Source organism: Dipteris shenzhenensis, chromosome 7, assembly GCF_047967505.1.
Source record: "Dipteris shenzhenensis isolate YYH24624 ecotype China chromosome 7, Dip_SZ_1.0, whole genome shotgun sequence".
NCBI classification, from domain to species: domain Eukaryota; kingdom Viridiplantae; phylum Streptophyta; class Polypodiopsida; order Gleicheniales; family Dipteridaceae; genus Dipteris; species Dipteris shenzhenensis.
Window position 1 is genome coordinate 59,161,800 of NC_141602.1, and position 16,782 is coordinate 59,178,581.

General features: G+C 44.0%; 1 protein-coding gene across 2 annotated transcripts in view; it reads right to left on the reverse strand.

Annotated features, from left to right (window-relative positions):
- Positions 1-1,407: 1,407 nt before the first annotated feature.
- Positions 1,408-16,782, reverse strand: part of LOC147900585 (putative LRR receptor-like serine/threonine-protein kinase At1g51820) — a 64,184-nt gene continuing 48,809 nt past the window's right edge. The window contains exons 9-15 of one of the 2 annotated variants that reach the window (XM_087376995.1): positions 9,639-9,868; positions 3,357-3,483; positions 2,975-3,037; positions 2,691-2,868; positions 2,460-2,592; positions 2,145-2,367; positions 1,408-2,044 (exon numbers count right to left, since the gene is read on the reverse strand). In XM_087376995.1, the coding sequence (XP_087233121.1) occupies positions 2,007-2,044; positions 2,145-2,367; positions 2,460-2,592; positions 2,691-2,868; positions 2,975-3,037; positions 3,357-3,483; positions 9,639-9,868 (992 nt within the window). In that variant the 3' untranslated portion in view covers positions 1,408-2,006. Of the gene's footprint in view, positions 2,368-2,459; positions 2,593-2,690; positions 2,869-2,974; positions 3,038-3,356; positions 3,484-9,638; positions 9,869-16,782 lie in introns of both variants that reach the window. The other variant, XM_087376994.1, reaches the window with a different exon arrangement.

A 16,782-nucleotide genomic window follows, 5' to 3' on the forward strand; every position in this document is an offset into this window, starting at 1 on the left:
CGGAGTAAGAGAGTACGAAAACACAATGGAAAACCATTAAGCGTGAGAGGATCTTGACCAATTTTGTCAAAAATGTGTTTATGTACAGGTGTTGTCAAGGAAATATAAAAATGAGATGGCATATGAACGTACCAAAAAAATTGTGATATGAAGATCAGAAAGAGAAAGCAATACATCTTATAGGGCTAATAGAAGCAAACTTACACCTTAGATATAATAGGGGCCCCTAACGTTCCAAAAATAAAATTGTTGTATTCGTTGTGAGTGAGTGCAATAAAAGACGCTTTGAGAGAAATTTCTAGAACAGCTCTAGAAGGGACACGTGTTAGGGGCATTTAAAGGGCTGCTCACTATATAGGGTGGAAGAACCACCTTTTTGATGTGGCCTTCTATCCCTCTCTTCCTCTCAGCTCGCTTTCACTCGCTCCCCTCTCACCCTGCTTTGCCTCCCCCTCTCTCCCCTTCTTGCTGTCCTCCCCTCTCTGCCTCCCCCTCTCCCTCTCTTGCTGTCCTCCCCTCTCTTCCGTCTCTGCCCCCCCTCCCTCCTTGCTCAGTCAGCCCATCCTGTGCCTCTCTCCCTCCTTATCTCTCCCTCCTCATATCTCAGCCCCCAGGGAATTTTCTCCGCCCATCCTCTGCCTTTCTCCCTCCCTATCTCTTCCTCCCCATGTCTAAACCCGCTAGGAAGTTTCTACATAAAATTACGATTCTTTTGTAGTTGATTAGGGTTGAGAATTCATAGCAAGTTGCTGGCTATGAATTTTTGTGGTCCGAGGAGCCATTAGAAGCCATTGCTTTGAGGTTAGCTTCTGTGGAAGTCAATATAGTTAAGCTTCTATATCTAGGATCACTTTTAGCATATTCTAACAAGGACATTAAAGAGCATAGACATTCGAATGCGCAGTCGTAGAATCTAATGGAATGGAGCTAACTACAAGAAGTAAAAACATATTATAAGCTTTGCCTTGATTTTTCCATCTTGGAACTTTATTTCGGTGCAATTTTTGCATATTCACGTGACAATTGAAGAAACATGAGCAAAGAGAAAAGTACCAAAATTTTCTTAAACCAGATTTTAAAGTGCAGAATTAACCTCGTGTGCAAGGAGGGTTGACAGAAATAAACCTTGATGTCATTGTGCATGTATGAGATTTACTTTTTCTAGATTAATTTAGGAACATGCCAAAACTCATCCTCCAAAAAGAAAACAAATACAAGTTTGGAAACTGTAAACTCCATCACACAATAGCAGGGACTAGCTACTACAACATTGATATTTGACATCATCATTGCTGCACCGCTGCTATAGACCATAGTATGTAGATACTCACACATACATCCACACACAGACAAAGTTGAGCATTTATTTATACAGTGGTCTTTGTGCCAGTCCTGTCAGCACTCTGGAGGTGAATGACAGCTGTAACAAAGACTAGCACTAAAAGAGAAGGCTATACAAAAGTAGTCCATACTCCACTGCCTGTGAAGATGAGTATGTCACTTTAAGTTTCTCCAAATGAGTCTATCAAGGCAAGACAGCTCAGAAAAGATAACTGATGGGCAACTTTCAATGACATGCCAGTCAAGCTAGTTAAGAATTTTATTCGCTCCACAAGTTCCTTAAAATTTACACGTCAAAATTAACGTGTCAAAGTAGCCAGTTTAGTAAGAAATCATACATAGGTACAGAATGTACATCTCTGAGGTACTGCCCTAAACAAAATTGGCAGCCCTAACTCTATAATGTTTAATAGTACCTGCCCTTGAAACTTTTAGACAAAGGATGGCTTTTTATGTTCACTTTTACCCAGCAAAAATTCAGCTGAATTACAATAAAGAGTTTCAAGGTCCACAACACACCATGCACACTTCAGTAAATAGCATGCAGATTTTCATCTAAGCATTACAAGATGATCGCATCCCAGGATTCTATCTGAATATAGAATGTTATGGCATGATCTCTGACCTCATTTCACAAACATGTTATCAAAAAAAGATGAAACTAGTCATGGGGTTTTTTCACATATCGTATGCCAATCAAGCTCTGCAAATGTGAAACTTTCATCATCAATTACTATCATTTCCACAAGAATCAATTGGCAATGCTAAAGGCAAAGAAGAATCATCAGTACTGGAAGAGTCACCAGGGGTTGACTCAGCAAAGGCAACATGGTGACCGATCTCCATTTTGTTTGCCTCTTTCAGCTCCAATACAATCTCACTTATACTAGGTCTCTCATTCACGTTAACCTCTAGGCTTTGCAGTGCTACCTGAATAACTTTTGACAAGGCATCAATGTTATAAATACCATGTAAGAAAGGATCAGCTATAAGTTCGTAGTTGCCCTTTTGCAGTGTATTCTGAACCTGAACAGAAAAAATGCAATATGCATTCAACGTTACAGTATAGTCAGAGATATTTGCCTTTCAACTGGTCATAGATGTCAGCACAGACTTACCCAATCGACAATGGTCCATTGCTCTTTTGGAAGGCTTGTGTCAAATGGGGCACGTCCAGACACAACCTCCAGCAGTAGTATTCCAAAACTATAAATGTCACTTTTTTCTGTCAAATTATTTAACATGAAGTATCTACCAAGAGCACGAAAAAAAAAATTAGGGCTACTTGCAACACTTGATTAAAAGAGCAATCAATACGTTCAGACTTAGATCTCTTTGACCAGACTTACTCTGGATCAAGATAGCCAGATGTCGCATCAACGTCAATCCCAACATCATCAGGTAGTAATCCACAAAGCCCAAAATCTGAGACTTTTGCAGTCATTGTATCACTCAGAAGCACATTTGCGCTTTTCACATTGCCATGTACAATGCTAGGAGAACATGCACAGTGGAGGTGTTCCAGTCCTGACAAAAAGCAACATGCAAGATTCTTAAGTCCATCTTCATCCTAAAATAATTCAGAAAAACCATCACAACTTTCAAAGCAATTGAAAAATCGTGGATGAACTACCCTGTGCTACTTGTTGTAAAATGTTCAACCGGGTTTTCCAGTCAAGGGATGCATGATCTGCGGCTGCATACAGTCGTGAATTAATATCATACATACGGAAATTTTCAATTTACCCTCGGACTATCATACACGCAACATTGAAATTCTATCTGCAATTCATAAGAGGACCATAATATCTCAATTTGACAGAACAGAGCCAAGCCTAGGGCCCAGGAAATACAACATGAAAAGAACCAGAAAATTAAATAATATCATGCTGCCAAGATGTTAAAGTAGCTCTCAGAATAATGACAGCCCTAAACCATCACCCCAAACATCCCTTTGGATGGTAGGAGGAAGATTGTTGTCTTACTGCAGCTTCTCTCTTAATTGTTCATCTTACCATATAAGTGTTGATACAGGCTCCCTCTAGGCATATATTCATATACTAATGTTTGCCTGTAGTACTCGGCACAATAACCAGTCAGTCTCAATATGTTCTTGTGATGAGCATTAGAAAGGCAAGTGACCTGCGACCAAAAAGCAAGGGCCAAATATATTAAATCTCAGATTGAAACCCTCTCTCTCTCTCTCTCTCTCTCTCTCGACGGTGATGTAGACACGGGGGGTAGGTTGCTCTCTTGCGGGCACACTGATCCGGATATTGCTTTACGCAGATGATGTGGCTCTCTTGTCTTCCTCATCAGAGGGGCTCCAAAGACACCTTGACGCACTCCAGTCCTTTTGTGAGTCTCAAAATTTGAAGGTCAACCTAGGTAAAACCAAGGTTATGATCTTCAATACATCTCGAGCCGTCATGCGCCATGAGCAGCTCACATTTGATGGGTGACCTGTTGAGATAGTTTCATCATACACTAATCTTGGGGTTGTCTTTTCCGGACCCATCTTCACTATGAGATCCGCGATGCAGGCACACTTGGGTAGAGGATATGCTTCATTGGCTAGACTAGAGAGACAATGGTTCCGCTCACACGTTCAGGATCCACGGACCAAGGGGTTGCTCTTTGACTCCTTGGTCCGTCCAACGGGGATGTACGGTAGCCCATGTTGGGGGCCAGACTTGTCGGATACAAAGTGGGCCCGGATGGAGCGACTACAGGTTCTCATGTTATCACGGATGATTCGTGGTAAGCCATACGTTCCTCACCAGATCATTCAGGCTGAGTTTGAGTCACCCCCATTATAGCTAGATACTGCACTTCAGGTCATCATGTATCTGTACCGAGTCAAGGAGTATGGGGATTACACCTCTAGGCATAGCAGGCTACCATGGCTAGCACTGTCCTCTTCTATGGCACTTGCAGCAGGAGGGGACTAGAGGTGCTGGTATGCACGCACAGAGAGATGGTTTGAGCGACTGGGGCTCCACATGGATAGACTACCTCCCTTCCAGTACAACATGGATGCTCTGTTTTCTCCCCTCCTATCACACGAGGTCAACCAGGTTATCTGTGAGGATCTCTTATAGCTACACACATTTCGGACCTGGTTGGGACCCAATGAACTCCCAGTGAAGCTTAGCTTCTACAGAGATCACTGCTTACATATCACAGAGGAGGGTTTCATTGACCCCCCAGGATACACACAGATCTACTTATCCCACTCACTGAGGATCTCTATTGGACAATTCCGGGTCTCTTCACATAGACTTCGTATCGAGAGCGGCAGAGCAGAGCGACTACCTAGGAAGAGGCGCATATGCACATTATGTGACATGCAAGAGGTTGAGACAGAGGAGCACTTCATCTTCACGTGTCCTGTTTACTATGAGATCCAAGGGCATTTCTATTGCCTCTTCAGAGATAGCTATGGGATTCTGGCCTGATTCCTCTCCTACCCAGACCAACGACGTTTGACAGGTTTCATTCATGAGGTACTCAGACACCGTGAGAGGATACTATCTCTATCACGAAGTTTTTTCAACCAGATCACATGGACCCTCACGAGACGAGGCCTCAACATGACCGTGACTCGGAGCTAGTGACCCAATAGCTCAGACAGAGGGTCGACACACAGATCACACTAGGGGACATCCCCTCCCTGTTTACAGTCGGAGCCCGACCGACAAGAGTCACGATAGCCCTGGTTAGATGTAGAGCTACGACCAGGAGACGTGCCAGGGCGGCACCTGTGAGTGGCCGACAGCACTCTATCGCCGATTTCATGCCCCCATTGCCTCATCCACCCTGATGTCCTGACGATGATGATGATGATGAGATTGATATATAGTCGACCACCAACATGACTATGTTGTACTTACCACCATTCTGCATTCTTTGCATTTTGCATTGGTGTAGATGCTCGTTTAGTAGCTCCACCACCACAGCTCGTTTGTACCAAGTTTTTCACAGTCTCATAGACCCATCGGTCTTCCGAAGACTTTAATAAACTCTCTCTCTCTCTCTCTCTCTCTCTCTCTCTCTCTCTCTCTCTCTCTCAGAGCCAAATATATTAAATCTCAGATTGAAACTCTCTCTCTCTCTCTCTCTCTCTCCCTCCCTCCTTCCTTTTTGATTCCTTGGTCTGTCCAACGGATATGTATGGTAGCCCTTGTTGAGGTCTTGTTTTATCAGAGGCAAATTGGACTGGGGTAGACAAATGATCCACAGCAAACCATTGGTCCCACATTAGATTCTTCTGGCTGAGTTCAGTGTGTCTCCACTGCAACTTGACGCAGCATTTCAGGTCATCACATACCTTTACCGAGTCAGGGACTATTTGTCTTGCCCCTCAGGACAACGTAAACTACCGTGGCTAGCTCTATCTTCCTCCCTGACTTCAGGCTTAGGGTGATCAAAGATGTTGGTATGCACATACATGCAGGTGGTCCGAGAGCTTTGGGATCCAGATGGATCAATTACCCCCTTTCCAATATAGCATTAAGGCTCCTTCAATCCCGTTCACGTATCACAACGTCAACCGGGTCATTTGAGAGGACCTTGCACACCACACACATTCAAGACCTTGCACAGCTACACATATTCAGGACCTGGTTGGCACCCAGTGAACTTCCAGTGAAGCTCATTTTCTAGTTCCGTGTTGCATTGCATGGACTCTACATTGAGAGTGGATGGGCTGAGGGCATACCTCGGGAGAGCCGCATCTGCATCCTGTTTGATTGCCATGAAATCGAGTCAGAGGATCATTTTGCTTTGAGGTGCCCTTTGTAATATGAGATTCAAGGTCGTTATCAATGTCTATTTAGAGATGGTTTCGGAGCCCTATCCAGCTTCCTCTCTTCCCCAAATCAGAGATGGCTTGTCGCCTTCATCCATGAGATCGTCAGACACACAGAGCACTTGCTCTAGATACAGAGGCGGGGTCAAGTCACACAGCTAGACTCCACCTAGAGACTGATCACGGAGTTTTTCCAGCCAGATCATAAGGACCAGTAGATCACAAGTAGGTCGGCGAGGCTGAGATCCACAGCCAGTGACATGACAAACTTGACAGCAAGTTGATGCATGGATCACACTTGGAGGATCTTCCCTCCACGTCCATTAGATCGAGGGCACGGCCGATGAGGGTCACATTGGCTCTTGTCAGACATACCGCTAGGAGACCACAACGGGTCACACACATAGACCAATGTCAACACTAAATCACAAATTTCATGTCATCACAACCTCATGCATTATCGGGGCCCCCTTGAGCTTCTACCCTAGCCACAAATTAGATTCTCACATGTATAAGAGCTGAGATGATTTCAATATGTTGTATTCATCATGGGCAATGATGCCCCAATTAACCCTTTCAGCTCATTGGATCACGTTTCTTTCAGTCTCATAGACCCTTTAGTCTTTCGAAGACTTCTAAGAATCCCTCTCTCTCTCTCTCTCTCTCTCTCTCTCTCTCATCGCCAACCCTCTCTTAGGCTTGACCTCTCTACCAGCTCTCCCCAGATGGTCATCACAAGGGGAGCGATCTCGCGGCCACTAATTGGCGGAGATTTGAGAGGCTACATGTGATTATGAGGTCCACGAGGATTTGATGTAAGCCCTCAGATTGTATAGGCAAATTTTGCCATGACACCACTTCAGATTGATGCCATCTTTCAAATGGTGACATAGCTTCACAGGGTTTGGGCTTTTCCTAGCTAGAGACTACCGAGGTTGGCACTAGAGTCATCCAAATGACAAGCAAAGAGGGGTTAGCACAGCCTTGTATGCACATATATCCAGATGGTTTGCCAGTCAGGGTATTTAGATGGACTGACTCCCCCCTTCCAGTACAGCTTGGATGCTCTGTCTCCCCCAACCCCATGAGATGAGATTAACCATATCATACAGTTGGATCTACTCACTCCAACTCTATACGTCACGGACTTGGGGTGAAGACCAAGGGTTTCTCACCAAGATCAAGTTCTCTCACAACCACTTTCTACGAGTATCACCTGATGGCAACACATTTGCAAACCATTCACATTGGAGAAGGTGGAGACAGAGGAGCATTTCCTATGTACTTGTCCAGTCTATTATTCACAAGGGATGCAGTTTTGAGCTGCTCTCTCGGCTGATCCAAGTTCATGACTAGGTTTGTGCTGGTCTCAATCTGATTGGCATGCGACGACACAGAGAGACCCTACTAAGACAGATCAAATAGATCTCACATAGAGAGACCAAGTTATCTAATTGACATGCGACAATACAGAGAGACCCTACTAAGACAGGTCAGACAATAGGGGGTGATAGTGCACAGGAGACAGAGATATATCGAGAACAATGACATGTCAGATTTCAACGCATTTAAGTGAGCCCCAGGACAGATTGCATTGGAGGACAAGCGAACAGTAGGTTAGCCGGAAGAGACGACACAAAAGTGCAGAGCCAGAGACATAGAGACCACGCATGAAGCAGAGGACCAAAGCACGCACAATGAAGGTCAAGCCCATCTCAGCCTTACTCAAAGGGGATCACCAGAGTGGAGGTGTCACTCTTGATATGGCTCACCGGATATAGAGATCACTGAGCCCATGCCCCTCGCCGCAACGTAGACAACCCACAAAGGGAGATACGTGATATCTTCGCATCCCACCAAAGAGCTACCATGGCACCAATATCATAGATTGCACCTGATTCCATCTCTTATCATCTCAGGATTTCTGAGTTTCTCACGTTCTTTTGTGCCTGGAGTACCAATTTTAAGTTTCCTAGTATAGCACTCAGCAAGGGCCTTAGGGAGCCCTTTGCCTCAGCCCACAATAGCTTGTATGAGTCACTTCTCTTGATTCTACCTTGTCTCATAGGCCTGTAAGGACCTACCAAAGGCGCAAACAAATGTAATAAGTAAAACAAAACCAAGGTTTGCGGGCACCAAGAGAGGGGGATTCCCTTTTTTCATTTCACGATTGGTAATGCCAGGAGATTTCAGCTGAACAGTAGGGGTTGGATTCCCTCCAAAGCCCCCCATTGGGACAGCTTCTTCATCACTGCAGATTTGCGTAGGAATTTCTGGAGGAGGCTATGAAAACCCTCAGAAATAGAAAGATCACTCTTTTCTTTTGGCTTTCTATTCACGGAGGGATTGCAGTGAACCTCTGGAGATCACGATTTGGGGCTGATCCCACTTGCCCTCGCTGTCATTCTACAGAGGAGTCAGTGCAACATTGCCTTTGGGATTGCAGTCAGGCGAGAACTGTTTGAAAAGGGGTTGCTCGGATACTCAGCATTTTTCATACTTCCCCTTTCTTCATGGCTTGGGGCTCGGTCGCATGGTTATCCCTTACTGGGCCCCAGGTGTTTTATGAGGGTGAGCCTTCTTCTTGGGCACTCTCGTTCCGCCGGCAGGTGATAGAGCCCTGCTCTCTTCAGGATGTACCACTTACTCCCTTCAGAGCTTCTCATGCTTCAGTAGACACCTCTTGGGAGATTTTGGCTAGCATTTCATCTTGGCACATTTGGAGAGCCAGATGTACAGAGGCCTTGGATGGCACCCAGATACACCCATCACAGGTGTTCACGGGTATTTGGACTGACACGGTTCACAACACTTTGATAGCCATATGGGCTAGCATGCAGGGCCCTTCACAAGCAGCCTCTTCTAGAACGACTGTATTTCTTCGAGTTTGGAGGGGTTCTCCCTTTTTCTCGGAGGTTTCTACCGGATTGAGATGGCACTATCAGCCCCAATCCTTTCTTTTTGGCTCTTGAGCTTTTCATGCATTGCATGGTGTATCCCGTATGGAGCTTGCTCCAACGGTTTTCTTTAATACTTAATAGAAGTCTCTTTTTGCAACCAAAAAAAAAAAAAAAAAACAAGGTTTGTTGATATAAAGACCTACAGAAAAAGTTAGCTAAGTCAAACAAAAAGTTTGAGAACCAAGGAAAGTTTGTGGGCTGCACAGAAAAGCAATTGTGATCTAGAGGGTTGATCCTCACTTTGTTTGAGAAGGGTTCTGTAAAAAATCACACAAATGAATAGCCAGCTTGGTCTATGTAGGTCTTGGTATTTAGCTACTATGCCACATAGGTGCTCTCATTGGACTTTGATGATCCATTAGGCATTCCTAATACTCTTTTTCTAAACATAGTATCTTCTTTGAGGTCTACCAATTACAAAACAATGGACACAAGTACACGCTTTTCTCTCAAATTTTCATCTGTGTAGCCATACACATGCTCTTGCACAGATCACCAGCTTCTCTCAAACGAGCTTACAAGCATACCTTATTCAGAAACTCGGTCGGTGATTGCTGAAATTTAGTCTCCAACAACTTGACAACAACTTCCTGTCCACAAGGCAGCCTTCCATAGAATACACCTCCGAAGTTTCCTGCAGCAAGGTTCTTCTCAAAATCGTTTGTGATGGTTCTCATCTCTGCAAAGGAGTAGTTGTGCACATCAATTTCGCCTTCCTTCTGGAGACCAATCATAGGATCTGCACTCCTCGACATTTCTGTATTTCAATAACAATTTACATGTTAGATTTAAACCAGCATGGGGTGCTCCAATTGTCAAGAATGGTAGGCAGACCCTACCTACAAGAAAATAACTGACAAAGTAAAACTGCCCCACAACTACCAGAAAATACCTGACAAAGTAAAACTTCCCCATAACAACCCAAGCACACTAGGATTATTAGGTGGAGGGAACCAACTCCCTTTAAAAAACAATTTACAATCTCAAACACCTAAAATGGCCAGCATTCTTTCCACCTTCCATCTATCATGCGCCTTATAGAAACAACTATACAAACGCAAGTGCACACGCACACGCATGTGCATGCATATGTATATGTATATGTATATGTATATGTATATGTATATGTATATGTTTGTGTTTGTGTTTGTGTTTGTGTTTGTGTTTGTGTTTATGTTTATGTTTATGTCTGTGTATTTTGTGTATGTGTGTGTGTGTGTGTCTTTTGAGTGTTTTTTCTTTTGTGCTAGCTATTCTTTACTGGAGCAGCTTTACTGCTTTTAGTTGTCAGTATTTTGTTATGAGTAGTAGCTGTCCCACTCTGGGACGTCTATGAATGTAAATCTTTCTTAATACAAAATTTATTTTACTTGTTGGGCCTATATGGCCGCTCACTTGTACTTTCTCATTACCCATTTTTGCAAGTACATTCCATTCCTTCTCAGCTCCACTGCATTCCACGTTTCTTTCCATTCCACTCCATCCAACAGTGGTATCAGAGCAGCCTGCGTCCTATCCTGTGTGCACACTTACTTCTGGTACCCCTCAATTCCCTTCAACAGTCTGTCATTGTCTGCGACCAGCTTCAGCAACTATCTACAGACCACGACTTGCAAATACATCTTCTCCATCCCAAACTACTCCAGCTCAGCCCCGTGCTATTCACCTAGCATTGTGCCACTTCAATCGCCATTGTAACCACGATCTCCAGTCTAGCACTCCTATGACCTACAGCTTAGTGTGCGCCACCAAAGAGACATACAGTCGGCCTTACTGGAGTTCCATCGGTCTTTGCTTCTTCATTGCACCGACTTGCAGGGTCTTTCAACCACGTGACCTATTCCAGGCATCATAGGCACAGCTCCCATGAGTCTGTTTTGAGGTTACTGCTTCCATTTTGTCATTCAATCTAATGCTCAGAGAATCGCACGATAGGCTCCAGGACTATTCTAACTTGCAAATAAAATTTTTTAGCCTGCCCGTAAAACTGTACAAAATAGACATCTGTACAATCTATCAGACTTCACAGATTCACAAATTTTGATGCAAGCCGTCCATATAGTGTGATCTCTTTTGTCCATACAATACAGATTCTTTGCTAAATTTCTGCACATTACTAGTTCTACTATCAGTTGACTTCAGCATCAAATGTTTTTTTCAAACTCCCATTTGCTATTTGGAGCCTGCATTTGTAAACAGGGTTGACACTGGGATTGCTAGGACTGTCAAGGTTTGGGGCTTTTGCTCCCAGTCGTGCATTGGCCCTTGTGCCCTAGGGATTCTCCTTTTCAAGCACCTACAAGCATATTCTAGCAAATTTTTCCCTTAAATTAATGGCTCGACACAATTTTCCAGGATAGACTTTTACAACCAGCTTTTGCAGGCTAGTCTTTTGGAGGCAGACATTTGTGCATTGAGCAGCAATTTCAACAACACATTTGCATATACTTTTCTATCATTATTTGCCTGACGTTTGTAGATTTGCAATCAGATTTTGGGGGCAACAAGCTCATTTGGAGTGACAACCTTGAGGCCTTGACATTTACATTAGCCATAGCAAATTTCTTTATTTAGGGATTTTGCAATGGAAAGCAATGATTCGCTTGGAATGCTTTCAGCTAAGGATAAGCTTGATGGCACTAATTATCTGATGGGTGTGCCACTTCTTGGTTGCCAAAAAAATTTGTGGTATTGTTACAGGAACAGAGCTCAGGCCTACCTCTTAGGCAGCCATTGCCACCACACCATCTTCTTTGGCTGGATACAGCTATCGCCACTTTTGTATCATCTACCACTAATGCCGTAGTGCCTCGCACGCAAGATCAGATCCAACGGGATCAAAGAGATACACAGGCATATGCCTTCATTGCCTTTTTTGTGAAGCGGTTCATTATGCCCTGCAAGAGAGCAAAGGCTGCATGTGATACATGGCCAATCTTTATCAAATTCTCACAAGCAGTTGAACAATGTCAAGATGGAAGAAGGGGACAGCATCGATGCCTATTTCACAAAAGTCAAGAACTATAGGGATTAGCTCATAAACGTTGATAAGATTGTGCTAGATCCTCAAGTTGTGTCCATGACATTGAGTGACCTTCCTAATTCTTATCAGGGCTTCGCTACTCTGTGTGTGTGTGTGTGTGTGTATGTGTGTGGAATGTAGATCACTGGGAAGCAGTTATGACTACCTTTCAGGGGAAAATTCCTGGTTGCCCTGTTTCTACTGCTTTTATTCATGATTGGAAGAGAATGATCTCATATGCAAAATGGACAGGTGCTTCCTCTCATCATGGTAATTCTTTTCGCTTGGAAAGCATCCATTGGAGCAAGGTGTTTGAATTGCCTCTCGCTTTACAGGCACCTATTAAAGCATACAATCTCATGAAATTGGGCATAAGATTTGTTGGTGATGTTGTGGATCAACAAGGTTGTATGCTTTCATTTCCACAAGCTTGCAGGACATTCTCCTTGGGTCTGCATCATAGGTCCATTTGGAGAATACTTTCAACTATGTTGCAGCCATTTGTTCCGGTTCCTCCACTGTTTGCACAGGACTGTTTGCACAGGACAGATTAATGGACTGGAATTTGACTTCCTTACCTCCTGCTACCCATACGCTCTCAATGCACAATCTGACCTCCTCGAAGGTCTATAGATTTCTTCTTCCACCGCCATGGATTGACAAGCATGCCAACACTCTTTGGAATTTGGATAGGCCTTTATCTTGGTGGCAATCACGACTCATGAAAATCTGGAAAGCCAAATTGCCATTGAAACAGAGGCTTTTCTTTTGGAGATGTATAGTGGGAGCCTTTTCTATTGGGGTGAAATTGGCATCACTCCGCATTGCTTCCCCTTCCTACCCCCGTTGCTCTCATCACTGCGAGACAATTCCTCACCTATTATGGTCTTGCCCACACTCTCGCATATTGATCACTCATGTTTCTCATTTGCTGCGGCTTCGGTTCCCCTCTATCAGATTTGGGAAACTCTTCTAGATGTTTGGATGCCTCTCATCTCAGATGTCTCCATTCCTCCTTTTCTTTCATTGGACTCGCTTTTGGGTACTATGGACCATTTGGACACAGAGACTGCATTCTAGGATGGGTCAACAGTTTCCTCAGGCATATATTTTCTTCAGAATGTCCCTCAAGCAATCCTTACATGACAGTCTTGCTGCAAGGGACTTGGATGCTACTAGCCTTGAAGTGTTCTCTACCTGTTTTTGAGTTCTTCCATTGGGCTCTCTTTTGGAGTCTAATGTTAGTGTGTGGGAGACTTCCCATCTTGTAAATTTATGAGAATATAAATACACTGGATTTTACCCAAAAAAGTGTGTGTGGAATGTAGTGGTGTGTGTGTCGAGTGTGTGTGTGTGTGAGAGAGCGTGAGAGAGTGCGGCCTCTGCTGTTCAGCCTCGCTAAGGATCCCGTACAGCCTCCCTTCCTGTCCGTACACCTGTACGATCGTCGTACGTTTTTCGTACGACCGTACGAACAACTAGGTGAGGTCTGGCTCACCCCCGCGCAGCTCTGGGCAGTCCCGTACCTGTCTGCATCGCCATTGCCGTACTTTTTCCTGAAGACCCGTCCGTACAGCCCTGTCCATTTCTGTACAGTACAGTCTCTCTGTGCCCCGTCAGCATCTCCGTACAATTCAGTTTTTTCCGTACAGTCTCCTCCGTATATCCGTACAGTCCAGTCTTGCCCATACAATCCAGTACCTTGCCCGTACAATCTTGAGTCGTGCTCCTGTACTTTTCCGTACAGTCCTGTGTCTTGCTTGTTAGATTCTATACTTCTCCGTACATTCCCTCTTGCCTTGTCGTATTTCAATCATGGCTTCAGGTTCGGATGTTTGTACATATGCTCGAAAAGAAAGACCTGCAGATGCTAAGCGCCGCCCTTCACAGCCTGCAACACAAGATGATGAACTTACTATGGAAGCTCAATACGTGTTTGATACACTTAAGGATGACTTTCAGCAGTCACGACAGGAATGGGGCAAACCAGTTCCAGAGGTCACATACAAATTGAAATTGCCATCCCTCGTGAATCCTCTCAAAAAGTTATCTCAAACCGCGGTAATAATTTTCTTTCCAGGAAGAATCCCAGCAGCCAGTGATGTTGCACAGTGGATTAAGTCCATCCTTGGAGGATGCTTTGTAGAGGGAGTGTATTTTGCATCTAGAGGCTTTTATGAGGTGCATTTATCATATGCTTTGTGCAAGCAGAGGCTACTTGAGCTTTCTCCCCTCTTTTACGGGAAGCGGATGGTACATGCTATGCCTTGATCCCCAAACAAGGATTATCAAAGTCTTATACGACATCACTGTCCTGTATGGGTTGAGGTTGTTAACTTCCCGGACTATATGCATAAAGAATTGCTTGGCCTGGCTGCTTCTTCGGGACAGGTCATTTGTCCTCCACGCCCTATGGGAACCCATAACAGGTTCTGCATTCTCTGGAACACTGATACACCTACCCCTCCTATTGCAGTGGAAGTTGAGGGAGTGCAATTGAGAAAAAAGTATTTTGAATTGAAATGGGGTGTGTTTGCAGGAGCTTGTTTTGCCTACCACAAGTTTGGACATCTAGCCTCTAAATGCCCAATGGTTCTGCATCAGCCCCCTCCCAATGCCTTGCCGCCCCAGACACGGGAAAAGAATGAGAATTTGCAAGCTAAGACAGCAAATAGAAATGGAGCAAAGAATGCCAAACCAATTAATCAGGTGCAATCACTTGCTGGAAAAGGAAAAGATAAAGAAAAAGAGAAGATGAAGGAATCTGCGGGAACTGATCGGGATGGTTTTCAACAGCCTAAGAAGGTGGTTGTATTGAAGCAACGCCCCTTTCAATCTCATCAATGGGATGCTTCTTCTCCCTCACCAGGACAGGCTTCTACTTCAGCTCCTGTCCTTCAAAATTGGGTGGGGATTTTGAAGAAGGGCATCCCCATACGTGATTCTGAAGAAGGGGAGAATGCTATTTCTTTCATGGATCATGAGGGAACGCAGCCCATGCAGGCACAGGCTTTGCCTCTCTGACATCTTGTTCTATACTTATACCTTACTGTATATACCTTTTTCATGCATCAAACACTTAAGTGCTTTACATACAATGTACAGAGCCTCTGCAATGTCTCAAAGTGTAGGCTTTTATGGAATTATGTACATAAAATGCAGCCAGATATTGTTTGTTTGCAAGAGCATAATCAACACTCTAAGGTTGGTCATCACGATTATTTTGGCGGTTATGACATATACTATGGTGGTACCACTACCTACTCAGGTGTATGCATAATGGTTAGACATGAGCTGGAGCCTCAGTTAGACTTCAATGACAGCAGTGGCAGATGGATGGTCATACAATGTAATGTCAATGGTGATATTCTTGAGTTTGCATCAGCCTATGCCTCCCAGACCTCTGCCATGAGGGCTTCTTTATGGGATTCTTTAAGCAAAATATCCATGGAGATCTAATGCATTCCTCTGTGGAGATTTTAATAATTCCCCTCTACCAAGAGATAACACCACTTCAAGATCTCATATGCTATCATTGGAAAGGCAGAAATGGGATAGCATGCTTCTTTCTGTGCAGGCTGAAGATTTATGGCTGCTTCTCCAAGGGTCAGTGCCTGGATATACCTGGATATACTTTTCATCATAATGCACTTACTACATACTGGGCAAGGCTTAACCGATGGTATTTGTTTTACCCATAACAATATGTAGATTTTAGCCCTCATCTCCTCATAGATTTCTCATTGGGCTTGTCAGATCATGCCCCATTATGGATGAATATGCACCTTGGTATGCCACTGGATGATTTGCCACCCCTTTCCAGTAGATTATTGCATGTTAATCAAGCTTATTTCTGACATCACTATTTCCAGCAAATGATCAGACTTGCAATTCATCCCTTGCCTTTGCATGCCCAGGTGGACATGGATTATGCTTGGGACAGCTTTGTCTCTCGTATACAGAATGTCATTAGGGAGTATGGAAACTGGCATATGACTAAATGGAGGAATGAGGTTAAATGGGCAAAAAGGACAGCAAAACAATTGACTGAATTTTCACATTAAGGCCTCTCTCTGAATCAGGAAATGATTCCCTTTCACATGCTCGGATTAATTTGACTGCTAATGATCAGAGGAAATTGCACAAATGGCAGATTAGAGCAAGAATGAAGCCCCTCATGGATAAGGGCTGCTCATCAAAAGCCTTTTTCCAGGGCCTGCATGCTACTCCAAAGAAAAACTCATGTCTAAGGGTAAGGAAGCTAGATGGCTCTTGGACGCACTCTTTCTCTGATCTCCAAGATAAATGCCAAAATTATTTCCAGAAATTGTTCTCTGCTCCTGGTTCCCCATCAAATCAAATGACTGATGCGAGGACTGAATTCCTCCAATATGTTTCTGAAATAGTGGAAATGGATGATGCTCTTACCTTGGAGAGACCTTTTACTGATACAGAACTTGATAATGCATTGTTCCACCTCAGCAAATACAAGTCCCCTGGCAAGAAAATCAGTTACCGCACTCTTGGAAGCATGGCATAGTCAAACTTGTGCCCAAAAAACATCGGTGTGACCATATGTCAGATTGGAGGCCTATTACTTTGATGCCTGTAGTTTACAAACTCATTGCCAAAATGATTGTGTATAGGCT